The sequence below is a fragment of the Lynx rufus genome, unplaced genomic scaffold, assembly GCF_022079265.1.
Source record: "Lynx rufus isolate CCGP_SWC_20201006 ecotype Redwood Valley unplaced genomic scaffold, mLynRuf1.p SCAF_5, whole genome shotgun sequence".
NCBI lineage: Eukaryota > Metazoa > Chordata > Mammalia > Carnivora > Felidae > Lynx > Lynx rufus.
Genome location: NW_025814867.1, coordinates 91,583,285 through 91,606,413, shown reverse-complemented (window position 1 = coordinate 91,606,413; position 23,129 = coordinate 91,583,285). Strand labels below are relative to the sequence as shown.

Here is a 23,129-nt window from a genome sequence, read left to right as displayed (position 1 = left end):
AAGCTCTCAGTTTTTCCCCGTTGAGGATGATGTTAGCTGTGGGCTTTTCATAAATGGCTTTTATGATCTTTAAGTATGTTCCTTCTATCCCGACTTTCTCAAGGGTTTTTATTAAGAAAGGGTGCTGGATTTTGTCAAAGGCCTTTTCTGCATCGATTGACAGGATCATATGGTTCTTCTCTTTTTTTTTGTTAATGTGATGTATCACGTGGATTGATTTGCGAATGTTGAACCAGCCCTGCATCCCAGGAATGAATCCCACTTGATCATGGTGAATAATTCTTTTTATATGCTGTTGAATTCGATTTGCTAGTATCTTATTGAGAATTTTGGCATCCATATTCATCAGGGATATTGGCCTGTAGTTCTCTTTTTTTACTGGGTCTCTGTCTGGTTTAGGAATCAAAGTAATACTGGCTTCATAGAATGAGTCTGGAAGTTTTCCTTCCCTTTCTATTTCTTGGAATAGCTTGAGAAGGATAGGTATTATCTCTGCTTTAAACGTCTGGTAGAACTCCCCTGGGAAGCCATCTGGTCCTGGACTCTTATTTGTTGGGAGATTTTTGATAACCGATTCAATTTCTTCGCTGGTGATGGGTCTGTTCAAGCTTTCTATTTCCTCCTGATTGAGTTTTGGAAGAGTGTGGGTGTTCAGGAATTGGTCCATTTCTTCCAGGTTGTCCAATTTGTTGGCATATAATTTTTCATAGTATTCCCTGATAATTGTTTGTATCTCTGAGGGATTGGTTGTAATCATTCCATTTTCATTCATGATTTTATCTATTTGGGTCATCTCCCTTTTCTTTTTGAGAAGCCTGGCTAGAGGTTTGTCAATTTTGTTTATTTTTTCAAAAAACCAACTCTTGGTTTCGTTGATCTGCTCTACAGTTTTTTTAGATTCTATATTGTTTATTTCTGCTCTGATCTTTATTATTTCTCTTCTTCTGCTGGGTTTAGGCTGCCTTTGCTGTTCTGCTTCTATTTCCTTTAGGTGTGCTGTTAGATTTTGTATTTGGGATTTTTCTTGTTTCTTGAGATAGGCCTGGATTGCAATGTATTTTCCTCTCAGGACTGCCTTCGCTGCGTCCCAAAGCGTTTGGATTGTTGTATTTTCATTTTCGTTTGTTTCCATATATTTTTTGATTTCTTCTCTAATTGCCTGGTTGACCCACTCATTCGTTAGTAGGGTGTTCTTTAACCTCCATGCTTTTGGAGGTTTTCCAGACTTTTTCCTGTGGTTGATTTCAAGCTTCATAGCATTGTGGTCTGAAAGTATGCATGGTATAATTTCAATTCTTGTAAACTTATGAAGGGCTGTTTTGTGACCCAGTATATGATCTATCTTGGAGAATGTTCCATGTGCACTCGAGAAGAAAGTATATTCTGTTGCTTTGGGATGCAGAGTTCTAAATAGATCTGTCAAGTCCATCTGATCCAGTGTCTCATTCAGGGCCCTTGTTTCTTTATTGACCGTGTGTCTAGATGATCTATCCATTTCTGTAAGTGGGGTGTTAAAGTCCCCAGCAATTACCACATTCTTATCAATAAGGTTGCTTCTGTTTATGAGTAATTGTTTTATATATTTGGGGGCTCCGGTATTCAGCGCATAGACATTTATAATTGTTAGCTCTTCCTGATGGATAGACCCTGTAACTATTATATAATGTCCTTCTTCATCTCTTGTTACAGCCTTTAATTTAAAGTCTAGTTTGTCTGATATAAGTATGGCTACTCCAGCTTTCTTCTGGCTTCCAGTAGCATGATAAATAGTTCTCCATCCCCTCACTCTGAATCTAAAGGTGTCCTCAGGTCTAAAATGAGTCTCTTGTAGACAGCAAATAGATGGGTCTTGTTTTTTTATCCATTCTGATACCCTATGTCTTTTGGTTGGCGCATTTAATCCATTTACATTCAGTGTTATTATAGAAAGATACGGGTTTAGAGTCATTGTGATGTCTGTATGTTTTATGCTTGTAGTGATGTCTCTGGTACTTTGTCTCACAGGGTCCCCCTTAGGATCTCTTGTAGGGCTGGTTTAGTGGTGACAAATTCCTTCAGTTTTTGTTTGTTTGGGAAGACCTTTATCTCTCCTTCTATTCTAAATGACAGACTTGCTGGATAAAGGATTCTTGGCTGCATATTTTTGCTGTCTAGCACCCTGAAAATCTCGTGCCAATTCTTTCTGGCCTGCCAAGTTTCAAAAGAGAGATCAGTCACGAGTCTTATAGGTCTCCCTTTATATGTCAGGGCACGTTTACCCCTTGCTGCTTTCAGAATTTTCTCTTTATCCTTGTATTTTGCCAGTTTCACTATGATATGTCGTGCAGAAGATCGATTCAAGTTACGTCTGAAGGGAGTTCTCTGTGCCTCTTGGATTTCAATGCCTTTTTCCTTCCCCAGTTCAGGGAAGTTCTCAGCTATTATTTCTTCAAGTACCCCTTCAGCACCTTTCCCTCTCTCTTCCTCCTCTGGGATACCAATTATGCGTAGATTATTTCTTTTTAGTGTATCACTTAGTTCTCTAATTTTCCCCTCATACTCCTGGATTTTTTTATCTCTCTTTTTCTCAGCTTCCTCTTTTTCCATAACTTTATCTTCTAGTTCACCTATTCTCTCCTCTGCCTCTTCCATCCGAGCCGTGGTGGTTTGCATTTTGTTTTCCATTTCCTTTAAAGCGTTTTTCAGCTCCTCGTGACTGTTCATTAGTCCCCTGATGTCTGTAGCAAGAGATTCTCTGCTGTCCTGTATGCTGTTTTCCAGCCCAGCGATTAATTTTATGACTATTATTCTAAATTCACTTTCTGTTATATTATTTAAATCCTTTTTGATCAGCTCATTAGCTGTTGTTATTTCCTGGAGATTCTTCTGAGGGGAATTCTTCCGCTTGGTCATTTTGTATAGTCCCTGGTGTGGTGAGGGCCTGCAGGGCACTTCCCCTGTGCTGTGGTGTATAACTGGAGTTGGTGGGCGGGGCCGCAGCCCGACCTGATGTCTGCCCCCAGCCCACCGCTGGGGCCACAGTCAGACTGGTGTGTGCCTTCTCTTCCCCTCTCCTAGGGGCGGGATTCACTGTGGGGTGGCGTGGCCCGTCTGGGCTACTTGCACACTGCCAGGCTTGTGATGCTGGGGATCTGGCGTATTAGCTGGGGTGGGAAGGCAAGGTGCACGGCGGCAGGGGGGGGCAGGCTTAGCTCGCTTCTCCTTAGGTGATCCACTTCAGGAGGGGCCCTGTGGCAGCCGGAGGGAGTCAGATCGCTGCCAGAGGTTTGGCTCCGCAGAAGCACAGAGTTGGGTGTTCGCGCGGAGCGAGCAATTTCCCTGGCCGGAGCCGGTTCCCTTTGGGATTTTGGCTGGGGGATGGGCGGGGGAGATGGCGCTGGCGAGCGCCTTTGTTCCCCGCCAAACTGAGCTCTGTCGTCCGGGGGCTCCGCAGCTCACCCTCCCTTTGTCCTCCAGCCTTCCCGCTTTCCGAGCAGAGCTGTTAACTTATGACCTCCCAGACGCTAAGTCGCGCTTGCTGTCGGAACACAGTCCGTCAGGCCCCTCCGCTTTTGCAAGCCGGACTCGGGGGCTCTGCTTGGCCGGGGAGCCGCCCCTCCGCCCCGGCTCCCTCCCGCCATTCCGTGGAGCGCGCACCGCCTCGCCGCCCTTCCTACCCTCTTCCGTGGGCCTCTCGTCTGCACTTGGGTCCGGTGACTCTGTTCTGCTAATCCTCTGGCGGTTTTCTGGGTTATTTAGGCAGGTGTAGGTGGAATCTAAGTGATCAGCAGGACGCGCGGTGAGCCCAGCGTCCTCCTACGCCGCCATCTTCCCAGAATCTCCGGAAAAGTTCTTTTTTTAAATTTTCTTATGTATATAACTGACTGTCAAATTGGTTTACATACAATACCCAGTGCTCATCCCAACAAGTGCCCTACTCAATGTCCATCACTCATTTTCCCTCTCCCCTACCTGCACCCCATCCACCCTTAGTTTGTTCTCTGTATTTAATAATCTCTTGTGGTTTGCCTCCCCCTCTCTCTGTTTGTATCTATTTTTCCCCCTTCCCTTCCCCCATGGTCTGTTCAGTTTCTCAAGATCCACATGAGTGAAAACATATGATAACTGTCCTTCTCTGACTGACTTATTTCACTCAGCATAATACCTTCCAGTTGCAAAGGAAAAGTTCTTAAAATAAATTAAAAGTGCTACTCCAGTGAACATATGAATGATAAGAAAGCAAAACAGACTTATTGCTGATATGGAGAATGTTCTAGTGGTCTAGATAGAAGATCAAACCAACCACAACATTCCCTTAAGTCAAAGCCTAATCTAGTGCAAGGCCCTAACTTTCTTCAGTTCCATGAGGGATGAAAGAGGTGAGGAAACTGCAGAAGAAAAGCTGGAAGCTAGCAGTGGTTGGTTCTTGAGGTTTAAGGAAAGACACCATCTTCATAACATAACAGTTCAAGGTGAAACAACAAGTGCTGATGTAGAAGCTGCAGAAAGTTATCCAGAATATCTACCTAAGATAATTAATGAAGGTGGCTACACTAAACAAAAGATTTTCAATGTAGACAAAACAGCCTTCTACTGAAAGATGCCATCTAGAACTTTCATAGCTAAAGAGGAGAAGTCAATGCCTGGCTTCAAAGCTTCAATGGATAGGCTGATTCTCTTGTTAGGGGCTAAGGAAGCTGGTGATTTTAAGCTGAAGCCAATGCTCATTTATCATTCTGAGAATCCCAGGGCCCTTTAAGAATCACACTAAATCTACTCTACTGATGCTCTATAAATGAACAACAAAGACTGGATGACATCACATCTGTTTACAACATGGTTTACTGAATATTTTAAGTCCACTGCTGAGACCTACTAAGAAAAGAGATGCCTTTCAAAATATTATTGCTCATTGACAATGCGCCTGGCCCCCCCAAGAACTCTGATGGAGATGGACCACATGGTTAGTGTCATTTTCAAAGCCTGCTAACACAACATCCATTCTGCTGCCCATGGGTCAAGGAATAATTTCATTTTTCAAGTCTTGTGACAGTATTTAAGAAATCTATCCTTTAAGACTATAGATGCCATAGATAGTGATTCCTCTGATGGATCTGGGCAAAGTAAATTGAAAACCTTCTGGAAAGGATTCACCATTAGAGGTGGCATTAAGAACATTCAATAATTCACAAGGAGAGATCAAAATATCAATGTTAACAGGAGTTGGAGGAAGTTGATTTCAACCCTCATGAATGACTTTGAGGGTTCAAGACTCCTGTGGAGGAAGTAACTGCAGTTGTGGTGGAAACAGCAAGAGAACTAGAATCAGAAGTGGAGCCTGAAGATGTGACTGAATTGCTGCAATCTCAAGATACAACTTGAATGCATGGGAAGTTGCTTCTTATGGATGAGCAAAGAAAGTGGTTTCTTGAGATGGAAACTACTCCTGGTGTAGATGCTGTGAAGACTGTCAAAATGACAACAAAGGACTTAGAATATGACATAAATTTACATGATAAAGCAGCAGCCGGGTTTTAGAGGATTGACTCCAATTTTGAAAGAAGCTCTACTGTGGGTAAAATGCTATCAAACAGTGTCACATGCTACAGAAAAATCATTCATGAAAGGAAAAGTCAATCAATGTAGCAAACTTCCAATTTTGATACAGAAAATTTTTCCATAGAAATTGCCACACTCACCCCAACTTTAGCAACCATCAGTCAGAAGCCATCAGAAGCCATCAACATGGAGGTAAGACCCTCCACCAGCAAAAAGATATGACTCACTGAATGTTCAGATGATGCTTACTATCTTTTAGCAAAGTATTTTTATTTTTAAAAAATGTTGTTTTTTGTTGTTTTTTTTTTTTTTGAGAGAGAGAGAGAGAGAGAATGAGCGGGGAAGAGGCAGAGAGAGAGAGGGAGAGAAAGAATCCCAATCCATGCTGACGCAGGGCTCAAACCCACAAACTGTGAGGTCATGACCTGAGCCAAAACCAAGGCCACCAAGGCACCCCACAAAGTACTTTTAAATTAAGGTATGCACATTATTTCTTTAGACATAATGCTACTGCACACTTAATAGACCACAATATAATGTGAATATAACTTTTATATGCACCGAGAAATAAAAAAACTCATTTTACTTGCTTTATTCTGATATTTGCTTTATTGTGAGGGCCAGACACCAAACCTGCAATATTGCTGAGTATGACTATACTAGCCATGGACATTTGAAAATTAAAAGTTAAAAATAAATACTATTTATTATCCCATGAAATCACATGAACTATTTTAGCATCAATTTAATAATAAAATATGTCCAAGACCTGAACATCGAAAAATATTACTGAAAAAATTGAAGAAGAAATAAATAAGTCCATGTTCATGGATAGGAAAATTCAAGATCATTAAGATACCAGTTTTCTCTAAAATGATCCATAGATTCAATGCAATTTCAACCAAAATATGATCAGACATTTTTGTAGGAATTGACTCATTTATTCTAAAATATATGTAGGAATATAAAGTCCTGGGATAGTAAAAAGGTTGTGTTTTTTTTTAATTTTTTAATGTTTTATTTATTTTTGAGACAGGGAGAGACAGAGCATGAACAGGGGAGGGTCAGAGAGAGGGAGACACAGAATCCGAAACAGGCTACAGGCTCTGAGCTGTCAGCACAGAGTCCGACGTGGGGCTCGAACTCACAGACTGCGAGATCATGACCTGAGCCGAAGCCGGCCACCTAACTGACTGAGCCACCCAGGCGCCCCTTAAATTTTATTTTAGAGAGAGAGCACAAGTTGGGGAGAGGGGGAGAGAGAGAGAGAGAGAGAGAGAGAGAGAGAGAATCTTAAGCAGGCTCCATGCTCAGCCCAGAGCCCAACACGGGGCTCAATCCCACCACCCTGGGATCATGATCTGAGCTGAAACCAAGAGTCGTACATTCAACTGACTAAGCCACACAGGTACCACTTGAACAGACACTTTAAATGAAGACATATAAAGATACATGAATAACACATAACAAGATGCTCAATAAAATTAAGCATCAAAGAAATACAAATTAAAATGACCACATACCCACAAGAGTGAAAAAAATTAAAAATACTAACAATACCAAGTGTAGAGAAGCATGTGGAGCAATTGAAATCCATACATTATTGGTAGGAATAAACAATGGTAAATTCCTTTCAGCTTGGTAATTTCTTAAAAAAATAAATGCGTACTTATTATATGACTCAGCAGTTTTATTCCAAGATATTTCCCAAGAGAGATAAAAACACATGTCAACAAAAAGATTTGGACCCAAATGTTCATACAGCTTTATTTTTAATACTTCCAAATTGTCAACAACCCAGATATCCATCAGCAGGGTAATGGATAAACCAAACTAAGATACACCCATATAATGGGAAACCACTGGACAGTAAAAAGGAACAAAAGACTGATACACAAAGACCATAGTTAGATCTCAAATAATCACACTGAGTGAAAGAAGACAGACACAAAAGAATATATTTTGTATTACTGCATTTACATAAAATTTTAGAATAGGCATAACTAACGTATAGTGACAGGAAGCAGCTCAGTGTTTACATCCAGCCAGGGGTGGACATGGGATATATGGACTGTAAAGAGGCACATGAGCATGAGAGGGCAAGAGTGGCAAAAAGAAGATGGAAAAAAGGGCCAGAGACCTTGAAAATCAGGCAGCTACTAGGAAACACTAGGTTGCTTGCAGCTGCCTGGCCCAGGCTTCTCTATACAATAGATGAGGGACAGACATTATCCTTTGAGCTATTCACGGAATTACCAAGTCACTCCCCAAACTAAGTATATTTTAGGTAGACTTAAAAAAGAAAGATTATGGTGTGGGGGAGGGTAGTGAGATTAGTGAGAACCACAATCACTTCCTTTTCCTGCTCTGAGTGATCTCAACTCTGCAGCTACTGTTCTCCTCTCCAACTTCCCCCTCCTTTCCAAAGCCCTTAGTGATTCTCATCTGACCTTAAAGATTGGCTTAGCCCATGTTAGCCAGAAAGAATCCCAGAATATTAGAGACTTAATAATGGAAGGTCCTCTAGAGGTCTTTTTGATCCCAGTGGGAAAACTGAGAATCAGAGAGGAAAAGTGACCTGTTCATGGTCACCTGGCTAGTTACTAGCAGAGATGGGACTTTTACATCTTGGTAGCTTGGGTGAATGGGAAGGAAGTGGGTTTTTGTGTAAATATGTCTACCATGTATGCTATCCTTAAAAGATCCAGTTAGGTTAATAAGGTAACATTCAAGGTCACTACATTTTATAATTCCAAGGGTCAACAGAGTAATGGATATACTGAGTTGTACAAAACAACAGTCCTAGTAAACAGCACTTAGGAAGAAGAAAGACTGTATTTTTTTTACATGTTTATGTTAGGTTTTTAGGAAGAAAGAATATAATTGAAACTAATCTATATTGGGGCACCTCAGCGGCTCAGTGGGTCAAGCGTCAGACTTTGGCTCAGGTCATGAGCTCGCGGTTTTTGAGTCTGAGCCCCACTTTCGGCTTTGCGCTGACAGCTCAGAGCCTGGAGCCTGCTTCGGATTCTGTGTCTCCCTCTCTCTCTGCCTCTCCCCTACTCACGCTTTGTCTCTGTCTGTCTCTCAATAATAAATAAACGTTAAAGAAAATAAGAAATAAATAAAAATAAACTATATTAACAAGAAAAAGAAATATTGGGGTGCCTGGGTAGCTCAGTTGGTTGAACATCTATCTGACTTCTGGCTCAGGCTTTTGCTCAGGGTATGTGAGTTTGAGCCCCACATTGGGCTCGCTGCTATCAGGGCAGAGCTCAGTTTGGATCCTGTCTCCTCTCTCTGCCTCTCCCTAGCTCATGCTATCTCAAAAATAAATAAACATTTTTTAAAAATGAAGAGAAATATTATTGAGCTGCTAAGAGGTGCTAAATACTGCACTAGAATGTTGATACATGTTAGCCCCTTGAATTTTAACCATACTCTGCAGGGTAGCTATTATTATTCCCCTTTGATAAACAAATAAACTGAGATTCCGAGAGGTTATATGTCTAAATTCACATTACTTGTAGCTGCAGAGCTGTTAGTCGAACCTAACAAATTCAAGCTCTTTCTATAAGATCATGGCAAAGATTTAGCAGTCTTCCTTAAAATATTCTGCTCCTACTATGCATGAGACAAGCTGGTTGGGAAAGGTATTAGAATATTGGTATCTTCATCTTAAGAGTTCTCGGGATACTAGCGCTGAGTAGCCTTTACTCAGAAAAGGAAAAGGATCTTTTTTTTTTTTTTGATCTATGAGATTGGAAAGGAGCATCAAGAAACTTCCTGAATGAACCTGTTCCATTTTTTTCATCTTTCCAACTGCTTCCAGAATTGGTTGGTTTGTTTAAGAACAATATTCATTACAGTTTCTTGAGATAAATCATTATGTCTTATCAAACAACAATGCATATTACTGAATATTATCAAATTATATAAACACATGCTAAGTTTCCTAGTGTGTTGTTTATACAATGTGGTCATCCTCTGACACTTTTTAAATCTAGGGGAAAAGAGGTAAAAACACTATTGTTAAATTCTGTATGGGGGAGTTAAAATGGAGTTTTAAATTGTATTAATTTTGCCAATTTATTTGTAATTGTTAATTTTTGCTTTAAAAATTTTTTTAAATTTTTTATTTTAGAGAGAGAGTGAGTGGGTGAGAGGGGCAGAGAGATAATCTTAAGCAGGCTCCATGCTCATCATGGGGCTTGATCCCATGACCCTGGGATCATGACCTGAGCCAAAATCAAGAGTCAGATGCTCAACCAACTGAGCCATCCAGGCATCCCAATTTTTGCTTTTTTATTTTTGCTCTTGTTATGCAGTTTATTGTGTCTACCCTGCTACTAATATTTGACATCCAAAGTAGACAGCCCTGTTTAAATGATCCTGAATAATCTATGGAAGAGAAGAGGGAATCTTTCAATATGAATATACAATATATCCCACAGAAACCCTTAGATATGTCTGTAACATCCTTCTCTCTTACAGTATCAGACTGTTTCATTGTTTTGCTCTTATTTCTGATAAAACGTTGGGTTATCATCTTTAAGACCCTTAAACACTATTACTAAGATAATTTTAATCAATAGGTTTTCTAACTGTCACATTTCTTCATATTACCATTCATGGTTTCCAGCTTCTGTCAAGTAGCCAAATACAAATTTTTATTTTAAAAATCATCCAGGCCAGGTATGAGACCTGATATTGTCCTCTTCTTACAATATCTATTCTGAGTTATTCACCTTGATCTTTCATTGAATCCTTCTTGGTCTATCTGAAGTCACCTACATTCTAGACACACATTTCTATTTCTATGAATAGATAGATGATAGAGAGATGTTGGAGAGATAAAGTGATACAACCTCAACCAGTATTTGAGCCACCTCATCTCTGAATCCCTTATAATAGACCCGCTTGGGGAAATAGCATAGTTGTTAGAAATGAGAGAGAGAATACAGGTTAGGGGGATAAGTGGAGAGACATGAAACAGAAACCCGCAATGATACACATAGGGACACACAGGGATAGATTCAAGAAAAAACAAATGCAAAGACATGTAGACATTAACTACCTTCTCTCCTTCCTTCCTTCCTTCCTTCTTCCCTCACCCTCCCCTGAGTGTCCAAGTTCTCCTCAGGCTCTTCCCACACCCTTTTTCTGCTCCCCAATCCTTTTGGCACCTACTTGATATGTTCTGCACGTCCAGAGCCTTCAATGGTCTTGGCTCCCCACCGTTGCTCCTTTTCAGAGATGTCATTCTACAAAAGACATCATCAGCAATAAGTGATGGCAAGAGATGTGCCACATTGATAGAGGCTATGTAGCTGACACACGTGCCCTCCAGGTCCCCTGAAACTGTTGCTTCCTTCAGTCACGATCTTTACATTTTCCTCACCCTACCCCCCCATGTTAAAATTAAGGTGGGTTCTGAAACCCCCCTTTCTGCTATGCATCCCCCACACTTTCCCCGTTAGGTCTTCTACAACTTCTGAATCTCCACAAATTATACAGGCCTAGCTTATATCCTGCTCACAGGTCAATGGAGACCCAGGTTAACCTGCACCTCAGCTTCTGCCTAGCTTGTCATAGCCCATCAATCACAATGTCAAACTTCTCTACACCTGTCCCCTTCCATCCTCAACATCAGCTATCATGCACACCCCCACTCATGACAGCCAACTGTCCTACCAGTCAGTTCTACCATGAGTGCTATTTCAGTCCCAGATTGTCCTTTCTAAGCCCCCTGAAAGGTAAGTAATAACGGGGTAGCCCAGGTGCCTCTCCCTTGTCCCCTCACCTCCACCTTTTATTGACTTTTCCAAGCAAAGTTATTTCCAAACTCACCACAAAGTCAGGGTCTGTGTCCCAATCATCACCCTGGGTCTCCACAGAAACAGATACATCATGCCCTACTACAGACTTCCACATCTGAGGATGACAAAATGGGAATTAGGGAGAGAAAATCAAGAAGAGGGAAAACAAGAATGCTGAAGTCAATGTTATAGCAGTCCAGTGGTTTTGCTATTTTTTCTTAGAACAAAATGGAAGCTGAGGCAAAGCAGATGGAAGTTTTAAGAAAACACTTTTGCTCAGTTAGAGGAGCAGGGGGGAGGATTTATTCAAGACAAATTAACACGGTCTAGGCCTACTGAGTCTGGAGAGAGACCATCATGGGTGTGGGTAATGTTAAATAATCTGAGTGTCAAAACTGCTGGGAACATTCATTTGTGTTGCAAGGCTAGCAGGGTAGTGGCTTAAAGTGGCAATCAATGAGGAGTACTAGGGTACCCTTCAAATTAAAGCACCATGCCTCTCAGTTTCTACATATGACTCCTGTTACAGCTGTTGAAAGGTGCATTGGTCCAGCCCCTAATAAAGTGAACACCTACACTTTCTTCTCTACCACCTGCATAATTCTACTGAGAAAATTCCAACCCCAGTGCAAGTCATTATCCCATGTTCATTCTAAGAGCAGCTACTGAATAGGTGCATGAGGTCAGTAGGGCAGTCAGCTGAAATTCCTGCCCTGAACAACACATAAGGAAGTATTATTTACTGGGAATGAATCATCTATTCTTTAATTTTTAAAAACAGTTCAATTATATTTCTAAAGAAGATAACTGGTTCAAACAGCATATAATAAATCCCTTATTTTGAACACTGAGAGTTATTAGATTTTTTTATTAAGTAAGTAATAAAGAAATTGTTAGAGAACACTAGGATGAAGGGGAGCCAAATTGTTATTCTGTGACATCCCCAGTGTTTCCATTGGCTCTGCCAGTTTATGCATGAGGAGCAGCAAGTTGCTCTGTATGTGTGGGATCCTGGATCTCTGTATGTCCATTGACAAATGCTTATCTGCTCCGGGGGGACACTGACCTTCTTGACCCTGCTACTACTTGCTAACTAGCAACTCTCCTGTTCATCCTTCCTTGGACTCCTCATCCCACTGGTGTATTTTCCTATACTCTTCACTGTCTCTTAAATGAGACCTCTTAGGGGCGCCTGGGTGGCGCAGTCGGTTAAGCGTCCGACTTCAGCCAGGTCACGATCTCGCGGTCCGTGAGTTTGAGCCCCGCGTCAGGCTCTGGGCTGATGGCTCAGAGCCTGGAGCCTGTTTCCGATTCTGTGTCTCCCTCTCTCTCTGCCCCTCCCCCGTTCATGCTCTGTCTCTCTCTGTCCCAAAAATAAATAAATAAACGTTGAAAAAAAAAAATTTAAATGAGACCTCTTAAAACTGCTCCTAGGACTCCACAATGTCTCCACACAGTCTCTCAGACTCTCCGATTTTCCTTTTCTCTTGGAAGCTCCATCTTTCTCCATGCTATTTGATAGCCTCCTTGGAAACTAGCCCAAGGATTTGGGGGGAAGGGTGGTTAAAGAGATGCAAAGAGGACACTGGAGAAGTAGTGACTGAGTCAGCTGCACTGTGAGATGAGTCCCTGCCCAGAACAGCTCTGCCTTTCCTTATGGGGTAACAATTATGGATTGAAGAGATAAGGCCTATGGTCCTGGCTCCTGGGCTGCTTTTTGACAAAATAACTTCATACAGAAAACTGGAAAGGAGAAGTTTCTTAAATATTCATGATCAAAAAGGAAGCAATGAGGACTGATGGTCCTCTCCTCTTTCCTGCTGTTCCTCTGGGGCCTCAGCCTAACTCACCCAAAAGCCTCCCATCTTCATGTATTTTTTAAACAAAGGGAAGTTTCTGACGCAGAGACTATTAGTGTCCTTAAGCTGCTGGCCAGAAATAGAAAAGCCAAGAGGGGCTATTAGAGGTAGGGGACTGGGGAGTAACTTGGTGAGGAATGGTGCCCAGGATTGCAGGCACAATTAAGGGCCTCATCACGAAGCTGCCTGACAGCATCAGTAAAGTACATGGACCTCAGTCAGAAGATCACCCCAGCTCTGTTACTAAGCCCCTGTGGGAACAGGGGTAAGGGAATCAACATGGAATATGTTCTTATTTGTCAGGTACCAGAATAGGCAATTAAAAATATTAATTGGGTAAATCACTGAACATCTTTGATACTCCATTTTCCCCAGGGGAAAATAAATGAAGAGGTTAATGTAGCTAATTCATCAAATCCCCTTCATTTCGGACATTCTGGGATTCTGGGATCCTACAATCACAGAAACTAGCCCTAGTCGAACCATTGTTTGGCCTCCATCCGCACTGGTGCTCAGCACTGGTGTAAGTAGCAACTACTTCCTGCTGTGTCACAGTGTCTCCTATGTGAGTTTTGTCTCTTTGCAAGACCATATGCTCTCTAAGGACAGAGACTTTGTCTTCATCTCCTATGGTCCTCCTCTTGCCTCAGGGCCTAGGAGCAACAGGCCTTAGGAGAAGGTTGTAGACTGTCAGCAGAAACTAAGAGTCCTGGGTGGCTGCTGCATCATGTGCCCTGGGCTCCAGACCCCCATTTCAGTTTCCATCCCCATATGCTCATTAGTCACAATCACTCATCCCCAGGCCTCTGGCCATAAAAGAGTAAGAGCCTATGAGAAAGGACTTTATCTCTCATGGAGGACTAAGAGCCAGGTAGGTTCCTCTTAATTCAGCTCTTGCCCTGTGCTCCCCAACTTTCCCACGGCTCAGAGTACCCACCTCCAGTAGCCAAGTGTCTGCTCTAAGCTCCCAGCTCTTCACGTCCACTGGGCTCCCCTCTCTACTGCCACTTCAGAGCAAGAAACTCTGAGCTGCTGCTTCAGTTCCGTATTCAGCAGGTTTTCTGTCATTTCCTGACACCCTGTCCTCACAGCTACTTCCTGAAGTTTAAGTCAGTTCCTTCTGCTTAGGCACTTAAAAAAAAAAAAAAAAATGCCGCCGTGCCTCGTCTTTTGCAACGCTTTGAGAGTCACAGGGAAGTTATAAGAAATGCTGCTCTTACTCTCAGAGTTTATATCTGGTCAAGGAAGCAAAGCATTCACAGAAAACACATAAAAGAATGTTGTAGAACAGCATTCATGTTTGAAATAGGTAGGCACTTGCATCTACTATGGTAAAGGAATTTGTGGTAAAAGTAATTTGGTATGGGGTGAAGTAATCTAGAAAGGTTTAATGAGAAAAGTGATTTTTATGTGGGTTTTGAAGGGTAAGATTTAAAAAGAAACTCACTTCTACATCACCCATCGCACTTAAACCTGGGGTTTGCATACAGATATTCAAATAAGCATTGATCAATTGAACAATGGAACAGAATCAGTCACGGGAAAGGCAAGCCATGGAAGGAGAAAGTTTCAGACGTTGTTTAGGGGAGTGGGGTCTGAGCTAACTAGCAGAAAAAAGTCTGAAAGAACTAGATACTACTACCAGATGTTGGAAGATTTTTGTGGCATTTTGTATTACTGTTCAAGATTTGCTGCCCCTCCTTCCTTTCCTTCTTGAAGCCAGACTTGCTCAGGTGACTGATTTTGGCCAATTAAATGTGAGAAGTGAAATACATCACTTTCTGGTGGAGACTTTAAGACCAGTGCAAGCTTTGCCATGCTTTTCTGCCCCCTGCTCACCAAGGCGAAGGGCAGTTCTCCAGTGGCTCCTCTGGCAGCCTGGGTCCCCAGCTGAGAATGATGACAACACAAGTAGACTAAACAGTAATCTTTGCTGTTTTAGCTCCTAAAAATTGGTGTTCGTTACTGTATCTGACCTAGTCTCTCCTAACCCTGATGATATGGAGTTCTAACCTGATTTGCTCAGTTTTGAGTTTCCCAACAGACTCAAACAGAGACTAGATGAAAGTGGTCTAAGATATAGTGGAGGTGATTTCTGCATTAGAAATAATAAGACCTTAGTCACTCTTAAGAATTCTATGTCAGTTTGGTGGGTGGTGGTGGTAGTGTATTTCTCTCTCCTACTTCACGACCTATTTATTATGGCAGCACCAAAATCATTTCAAGGAAAAGATCATTTGTAGAAGGGGAAAAGATCTTTTAGATCATTTGGGATCCTAATTCAGTGTCAAAAATGGGAATGATCAGACCAAATACTGTGGCACACCATCCAGGTACAGTTCTAACCCTATCACTCTTTAGCAAAGTCTCAAATTCATTTCTTCTTCTTCTTTTTTATTTATTTTGGGAGAGAGAGGGAAAGTGAGCATGAGCAGAGGAGGGGCAGAGGGAGGGAGAGAATCCCAAGTAGGCTCTGCACTCTAGCTCTATCCCACGAACCATAGGATTATGACCCGAGCCGAAATCAAGAACCGGTCATTTAACTGACTGAGCCACCCAGGTTGCCCCCAAGTTCATTTCTAATGAGAGACAGTGAGATGGAGCACACAAATAAATAGCATGGACTTTCAAGCCATAAAATCTTGGTTTGATTCACTCATTGTACTTTAATAAAGTTAGCTTTTCCTAAGCAGCAACTTAATATAAAAATAACATAGTAGGGGTGCCTGGGTGGCTCTGTTGATTAAGCGTCTGACTTCAGTTCAGATCATGATCTCATGGTTTAGGAGTTTGGGCCCCACATAGGGCTTCATGCTGACAGCATACAGCCTGCTTGGGATTCTCTCTCTCCCTCTCTGCTCCTCCCCTACTCTCTTTCAAAATAAATAAACTTAAAAACCTGTAACATAGCAATGCTTATTCTGCTATACCCTCTTAGATTTCTCTTCCCCCGACTCCCATTCATAGGGATCCTTAAGGGCCTAATGTTTTCACTATACTCCAGATAAGTATTCTCTCAGGCCCAGGCATGAGCTGCATGAATCTCAGGCCCTAAGGCCCAGTTTGTTTGGTTCAACACTAGAATGAATTTCCTCACTCCGCTTCATCACCCTGGAGTCTAGAGGCTAAGGCCAGAATGATACATGCAGCCATTACTGATGCTGGCCAAGGAGAAGGAAGCCTAAACAGGTAGAGCTTACTACCCCTGGATCCACTCCTGGCTGCCCAACCCTCTGTCTCCTAACTACCCTTCCTTGCCCAGCATGCAAGCACATGTACATAAGCACCTGTGTCTACATACATTCATACACATGTACACACCACCACCAGTTTTGATTCTGAAAATAATTTTATTATTTTACAATTGTTCAGGAAAGTTCCTGGGTTGCCATGACCAAGATTTGGTCACCAAAGAACAAAGGATCACAGCAGATCAATCAGTCCACCAGTTTTCTCTCTTCTTTGGGTGGTGAGAGCAGGCAGGGAACATATCATGTGCATAATGAGAAACTGACCAGCAGGTAAGGGTGGGGGAAGGGGAGGCAAGGAACAGGCACAAATGGAATTCAATCCTGGCTGCCATTCTCAGGCTTAGACTTAGATATCTTGTCTTCTCTATATTTGCCCTCCACTTTCCTCAGCTCTGTTACCACAGAGGGCAGATGACTATGGGCTGAGAAACTGGGCTAACTATCACCAACAGCAGAGTAGCTTCGTACAACCAGAGGCTAGGAGTGGTCATCAGACCAGTCAGATCTCCCTGGTGGGAGTCAATGCCTCACCTAGGATTAGCTCCTAGTATACTGCTTTAGGGTCTACACTCAAGGCATATCCAGACAACATCAGAATGACAAGAATCTGATCTCCACTGTCTATAGCCAATTCTTCCTTTCAATGAAAGGAAAGGCATGGGCCATTTAATACCTCAGTATATATGTGATCAAGGGCACACACATAGGATTCTATCCCTATAGTCCAGGACCTCAAATCTAACTCCAGTTATGTCTGAACAACCAGGGAAGGAGTCAGTGTCCTACCCTGTGATTGGTCAACTGAAACCCTGGGGAGTTCTTCAGTTCCCACCCTATTTTGCAAGAGACCTAACCAGCTATTCTATGAGATACTGTTCCCCAAAACTTTGTTAATGGCAGGTCCACCTTCCCTCTGAAGCAGGAGAAAATATAAGGTAACTGAGGCAAAGAAAGTATCAATCAAAATGATACTAGACTTCAGATTATTAGGTTTATTACAACCATCTTCTAAGCTGAAAGACATTCCTCATCATCCTTCACAGGACCACAAAAAATCAGGGCCCTGCAAAACCTGAACAAATACCGGGTTCAACAACCAACTGTGGGGCCTCTTCAGATTATGCAGAAGTGTTCCGACCCCGGGCAGGAGAAGAAAGCAGACCCGCTGGTCCCTGCAGCTCTGCCCTGGGCTGACATCCACCTCTGTTTGTGCAGGCACTTTCTGTGGAGAGTTGGAGAGAAGACCTGTAAGTGGGAAGACTGTTCCACTAGCAAAATTGATGGTTTGGATGTTAGAGATGAGGGAATTCCAAGTTCTGAGGGGAGTAGTCACAAAGGTGAGAACTCAGTTTATAGATGGCCTGTGAAACACAGAATGAGTAGGACGTGAACCATCAGAAAGTAGATGGCTGCTAGCAGTGGCACTCGGGTCCGGGAATGACAGAGTGAACGCAGGACCCGCTTCCATCCAGCACCACTCCGGGTCTGAAAGAAAAATTGGAAAGTCAGAGAGGTTTGCCCTACAGGGATATGTCCCTTTCCCTTCTCCCAACATTGCAGGAAAGAGGTATCCCAAGAGAAAGCTCCTTCAGGGTCACCTGGCCAACTCCACTAGGTTCCTCTCACCTTCCATATCCTTCTAGTCTTAGATCCATCAGGTACTCAGTGCCTGGACTTCCACCTTCCTTTTCCTTGACTCCTTGCCCTCAATGCAGCCAGCCCTGTCTGACAGCTTAGTACCCTCTCCTTAGTTTCTCCCCTTCTTACCCTTCGACAGCTGCTGCTTGTAAGATCTATTAACAGTGCCTGCTCCTGAGTGCCACAGGAGCCAATGATAGGAGACCGTGCAGAGTCCCATTCACTGTGCTCCAACCTGTGTTGAGGGAAAAAAAGAGACATGGCTTGGTTTATAGCACAAGCAGCTGATGAGGTGAAGTCTTCCCAGCCATCCTGCTGTGTGATGTAGCACGACAGACTTGCAGCAAAGGCTGCTACTATAGTTCCTGTCCCTACACAAGCAGTGTGTGTGCAGGCAGATCGGTTTCTTTCAGCAGCAGTAAATGGTGAGGATAACTACCAGGAATTAATTGCCTACTATGTATCAGATGCTGGACTGGGTGCTGTACATATATTTAATCCTCAGGTTAGAGGTTGGTGTTACTATCTTCAAAGTAATGTTGTCTTGTCCATGGTGGCACAGCCAGTAACAGGCCAAGCCAGAATTCAAAACCCAGGTTTGTCTCTAAACCTCATGTCTGTTTTTTGTTTATTTTTTTTTCCAATACACCAGAGAAACTCATTAAATTGTTTTTTCATTTACCAAAGACTAATTAGGCAAAAGCATCCAAGAAAGATTTTTGTGAGGTTCTTAGAATTAAACTGAACTGCCAGCCTCTACTGCTTCTTCATTTTTTGCTGATTTAATACTGGCACTGCTCTACGTAATAAAGAAGCTGCCTTTTTCCATTCAATGGTTTCTCAAAAAACATGAACTGCATCAAAGGGGCTGCGGTAACATAGCACATTTGAACAAACATTTGCCTATAGGTATGCACTTTTTAATCATGGTGGGAAGGATGGAACTCTCCACTCCTCCATATGAAGGGATGTCCATTAGTCTAACACTCCTGGCCTCTCATTGCAGGTCACCGAATTTTCTCCTGGAAAGAAAGAATATTTTAATCTGATTTGTGAGTCTGGAAGGAGAAACTGAGTGAGTACAGTCTAGCTCCATCGTGCCAGTTTTCCTGAGAGTCAGGCTGACTGCACAGTACACCTTCTGTGTCTGTTCCTCCAGATGATAAGCTTTTCAGGGACAGCCCTGACCTGGAACAGCAAAGTCTGGCACTATGCAGGTCAGTATGTCAGCTTCTGTAGGCTAGGCCGAGGAAAAATGAAATGTTTGTAAATATTGGTGAACCAAACAGCATTGGCTGCTTTTAAATAACAAGTCCACTGGGGGTGCGTGGGTGGCTCAGTTTGCTAAGCGTCCAACTCTTGATTTCAACTCAGGTCATGATCTCATGGTTTGTGGGTTCGGGGCCCCGCATTGGGCTCCATGCTGGCAGTGCAGAGCCTGCTTGGGATTCTCTCTCTCCCTCTCTCTGCTCCTCTCCCACTCACTCACTCTTTCTCAAAATAAATTTCTTTAAAAAGAAATAACAGGGGCGCCTGGGTGGCGCAGTCGGTTAAGCGTCCGACTTCAGCCAGGTCACGATCTCGCGGTCCGTGAGTTCGAGCCCCGCGTCAGGCTCTGGGCTGATGGCTCAGAGCCTGGAGCCTGTTTCCGATTCTGTGTCTCCCTCTCTCTCTGCCCCTCCCCCGTTCATGCTCTGTCTCTCTCTGTCCCAAAAATAAATAAACGTTGAAAAAAAAAAAAAAAGAAAAGAAATAACAAGTGCGCTTAGTTCCACATACACTACACAGTACATGTGAAAGAAGCTCTAACATGGCAGAGTGTGGGGCCTAGGCAGGCTGCACTTGATCAGCTGCCTACATCTGCATTCTGCATCAGGGCCGAAGAGGACACTGTGGAAGGGCTGAGCTTAGACTAATGTAGCTTATCTTGACCCCAAACTTCACTGCAGCACCCATCTCAAGATGGGATTAGATCCTAATTATTCCCAAGTCTGGCCACTGAAGTGTACCCAGTGTAATCAGAAAGGATGAGAAGTGAACAGAGGTTATCTCCCTCAGTCCTTTACCGCCGGATCTGCTCCTCAGCCACAGAAAGGGCAGTCTCAGCAGCCACTCTTTGGTCTCGTTCTTCTTCCAGCAGCTTCCGCAATTCGCTCATCTCTCGTTTAGTGTTGCACAGCTGCTGCTGGGCTTCAGAAAAGCTTCAAAATAAAAGGACATCAAACAGCATCAGTAGGTGCAGAACATAGTTGCTGACACAAGGGATTCAAAGCCTTCGTAAGATTATAAAGCAGGAAAATGTATAGACGTTTATACAAACAAAAAATAGGAAGGGGAAAAGATTTTTTTAAAAAAAGAACATTTTAAAAGTGTAGCTGTTGAAATAAGTTGCAGAGAATGCCTTAGAGATTTTAGAGATTGACTGCATATCTTTCATTTGAATACCACAGGATTAGTGGTGTGTGTGTGTGTGTGTGTGTGTGTGCGCGCGCAGGTGTGCGCGCAGGTGTGCTCCCATTGCCTGACAAACTTTCAACTTCACAAATTTGTTATTATAGTTGGTACAATTTAATCCTCACACCAATCCGGTGAGGCTGATAAGAAGTCATATTAAACCCATACTCTGGGCTCCAGTTCCATCTAGATGACTGTCCATTTCTGTACACTAGTGTGTGCACCAGGGTTGAGGGCTGCTCCCCTACCTGAGCTGTGGCTCCCTCAGTTCCTCAGGATCACTCTTCCTGTGAGCTCCATTCTTTTCCTGGGGAGCTCCTGGAGCAACATCTATATTCAGTGGCCCCTAGAAGAAGAATAAGTTTAGTAATTCAGAGATGAAAGCACTTAAGAAACCACTTGGGCAAAATGAGAACTCACTGAACACCAGAGAGAATGAGACACCCTGGAGAAGAACACTCCTCTTGTCGTTCTCTTCAAGTACAGAGTCAGAAGTGAGAATCTTCTGCTCTAAGAGATTAATCTCCTACCTGAAACTCTTGATTAGATTTTCTCCCAGATAATCATTTTTTAATCTCTCTTATTAAAATTTTAAAGGCTTACCGCTGAAATCTGCTTTTTTTCTAGTGGAGGCTCATGGATTTTCCAAAAGCTACTCTGATCCTTCCATTGTTCGACTACTCCCAAACCTTCTCCTCCTTCCCTGTCCTATTCATCTCCATGCTATTTCTCACTACCTCCCAGCTTCAACAGTACACACCGCTAGGCTGTGTCACCAGCCCCACCTATTTTGTTCTCAGGGCCAAATCTTCCTACAGCTTTCTTATTTCTTGAAGCCAAATCCACAGTCTTAGTGACAGAGTTAAAGCCTCAGTCATCAGTTTCCCACTCACTTTTTGATTTCTCTCCCACCATCTCACTGATCTTTGTCCTTCTAATCCCTTCACTCTTTAATTTTTCTAGGCCTTATTCCCATCTCAGCGAATGCTCTCCTCTCTTCCATCACACCTAATTAATCTTCAGCCTGAGGCACCAGCCTCTCCCATGCTGCTCTTGATGCTTTCCCATTTGCACTCAATTTTGTAACACTTTTCCCAGCCTCTCGCCGCCTTCCAGCTCACCGCTTGCAGCTCCTGGACCTGCTTCTCCAAGACTGCGCAGTGATTAAAAAGGTCAGTGTAGTGCTGCTGGTTCTCACGAAGACTCTGACTGGTATCGCCGAGCTGTATTGAAAGGGTATTTTTCTCTTCGAGTAGTTGAGAGAACTGCAACAGTGGAGAGGGGAAGGACTGTTTCACAAGAAGCAGTGCTTAGGAAGACTCTTGGAGTTTTCAAGGATCTAATTTTTTTTAATCCAAGACCTTTATTTCAATAATAGTAACAAGGGCATTGTGTGTTCCTTCAAACTGAGAAAACTCAGAATTTTTCAACTGAAAAAGGAAAATAATTCTGGAGAAGTGGTAGGAAACTATTTGTGGTGCCTAGTACATTGACTGGGAAACCAGAAAGCAGAAACCCACAAGCAATCTGATAGTACAAACTATTCCAGGTATGTAAAGGAGAAAGATAGCAGGTTGCGTCCAAGATGAAATAACTCACAAATGACTATAATCCTTAAAAGTCGATAAGAGATAGAGCTGTCACCTAAAAATTCACACAACCACAGTACTGGGCAGATTCCTCAATGCTGCAGAGAGTTACAAGTTGTCAAGAAGGTAGAAAAAGAAATTATCATGGGTGGTAGGTGGGAGACACAGAAGAAATCCTAAATTTCTATGCACATGTAAGAAACTATACTGGGAGCACAGACTCTCACAGGTGGAAATATTTCAGTCACTCAAAGCAGGACCTTCCTTTACTACCTAAGAGGTAGTTATTCAGTCTTTCCTTGAACATGTCCAGTGTCAGGGGTGCTCACCACCTGACAGAGCAGCCCACGCCAGTTTTTACCAGGTCAAAAACCAGAAAATTATTTTTTCTATTGAATGAAAAATTTACCCATTGTAGCTCCTACGATGACTTGAATTCAATCCCCTGGAACTACAATTCTAATTCCTCACTTGCAGGCTTGTCAGGTTTCAAGTTTTAGTTATGATTAACACCTAGAAATATTAACAATCAGAGATACTTCTCCAAAGTCCCTGCTGTAGGACTGTATGCATTATGTGAAGGGAAACCAGTGTACCTGGACGCATGTTCAATCTTTCCCTGAGTATTCCTTTTGTAATTATTCTGAGTTAGTACTTGTGTGAAAAAGTGGACTCAATGTTCAAAGAGAAGATAAATTTTTCTAGAGATACTCTGGCTGGATGGGAAGGACATTTGATACTCACAGAAAACTAGAATAAGAAATCCACATGGTATAACAAAAATATTTGCATAGCCAAAATAAAAATCACAACAAATAACCTTACCTCTGAAAAGCAAGTTTACAAAGTAATTTTTATTTTTTTTATTTTCTATTTTATTTTTCATCTATTTAATTTAAATTTAATTTTTTTAATGTCTATTTATTTTTTGAGAGACAGAGCACAAAGGGGGCAGGGGCAGAGAGAGAGGCAGACACAGAA

The 23,129-nt window shown here is 42.5% G+C and overlaps 2 protein-coding genes across 6 annotated transcripts in view; both read right to left on the bottom strand.

Moving 5' to 3' along the window:
- Nucleotides 1-14,264, bottom strand: part of HCLS1 (hematopoietic cell-specific Lyn substrate 1) — a 32,075-nt gene extending 17,811 nt beyond the window's left edge. For both annotated transcript variants that reach the window (XM_047098585.1, XM_047098586.1), the window contains exons 1-3: nt 14,154-14,264; nt 11,389-11,472; nt 10,729-10,802 (exon numbers count right to left, since the gene is read on the bottom strand). In XM_047098585.1, the coding sequence (XP_046954541.1) occupies nt 10,729-10,802; nt 11,389-11,472 (158 nt within the window). In that variant the 5' untranslated portion in view covers nt 14,154-14,264. The remainder of the gene's footprint in view (nt 1-10,728; nt 10,803-11,388; nt 11,473-14,153) is intronic.
- A 2,282-nt stretch (nt 14,265-16,546) lies between these two features.
- GOLGB1 (golgin B1) overlaps nt 16,547-23,129 on the bottom strand; it is an 88,006-nt gene continuing 81,423 nt past the window's right edge. For all 4 annotated transcript variants that reach the window (XM_047100193.1, XM_047100196.1, XM_047100195.1 and 1 more), the window contains 5 exons: nt 21,681-21,824; nt 20,808-20,905; nt 20,172-20,306; nt 18,235-18,340; nt 16,547-17,952 (listed from right to left, as the gene is read on the bottom strand). In XM_047100193.1, coding sequence (XP_046956149.1) covers nt 17,818-17,952; nt 18,235-18,340; nt 20,172-20,306; nt 20,808-20,905; nt 21,681-21,824 — 618 coding nt within the window. In that variant the 3' untranslated portion in view covers nt 16,547-17,817. The remainder of the gene's footprint in view (nt 17,953-18,234; nt 18,341-20,171; nt 20,307-20,807; nt 20,906-21,680; nt 21,825-23,129) is intronic.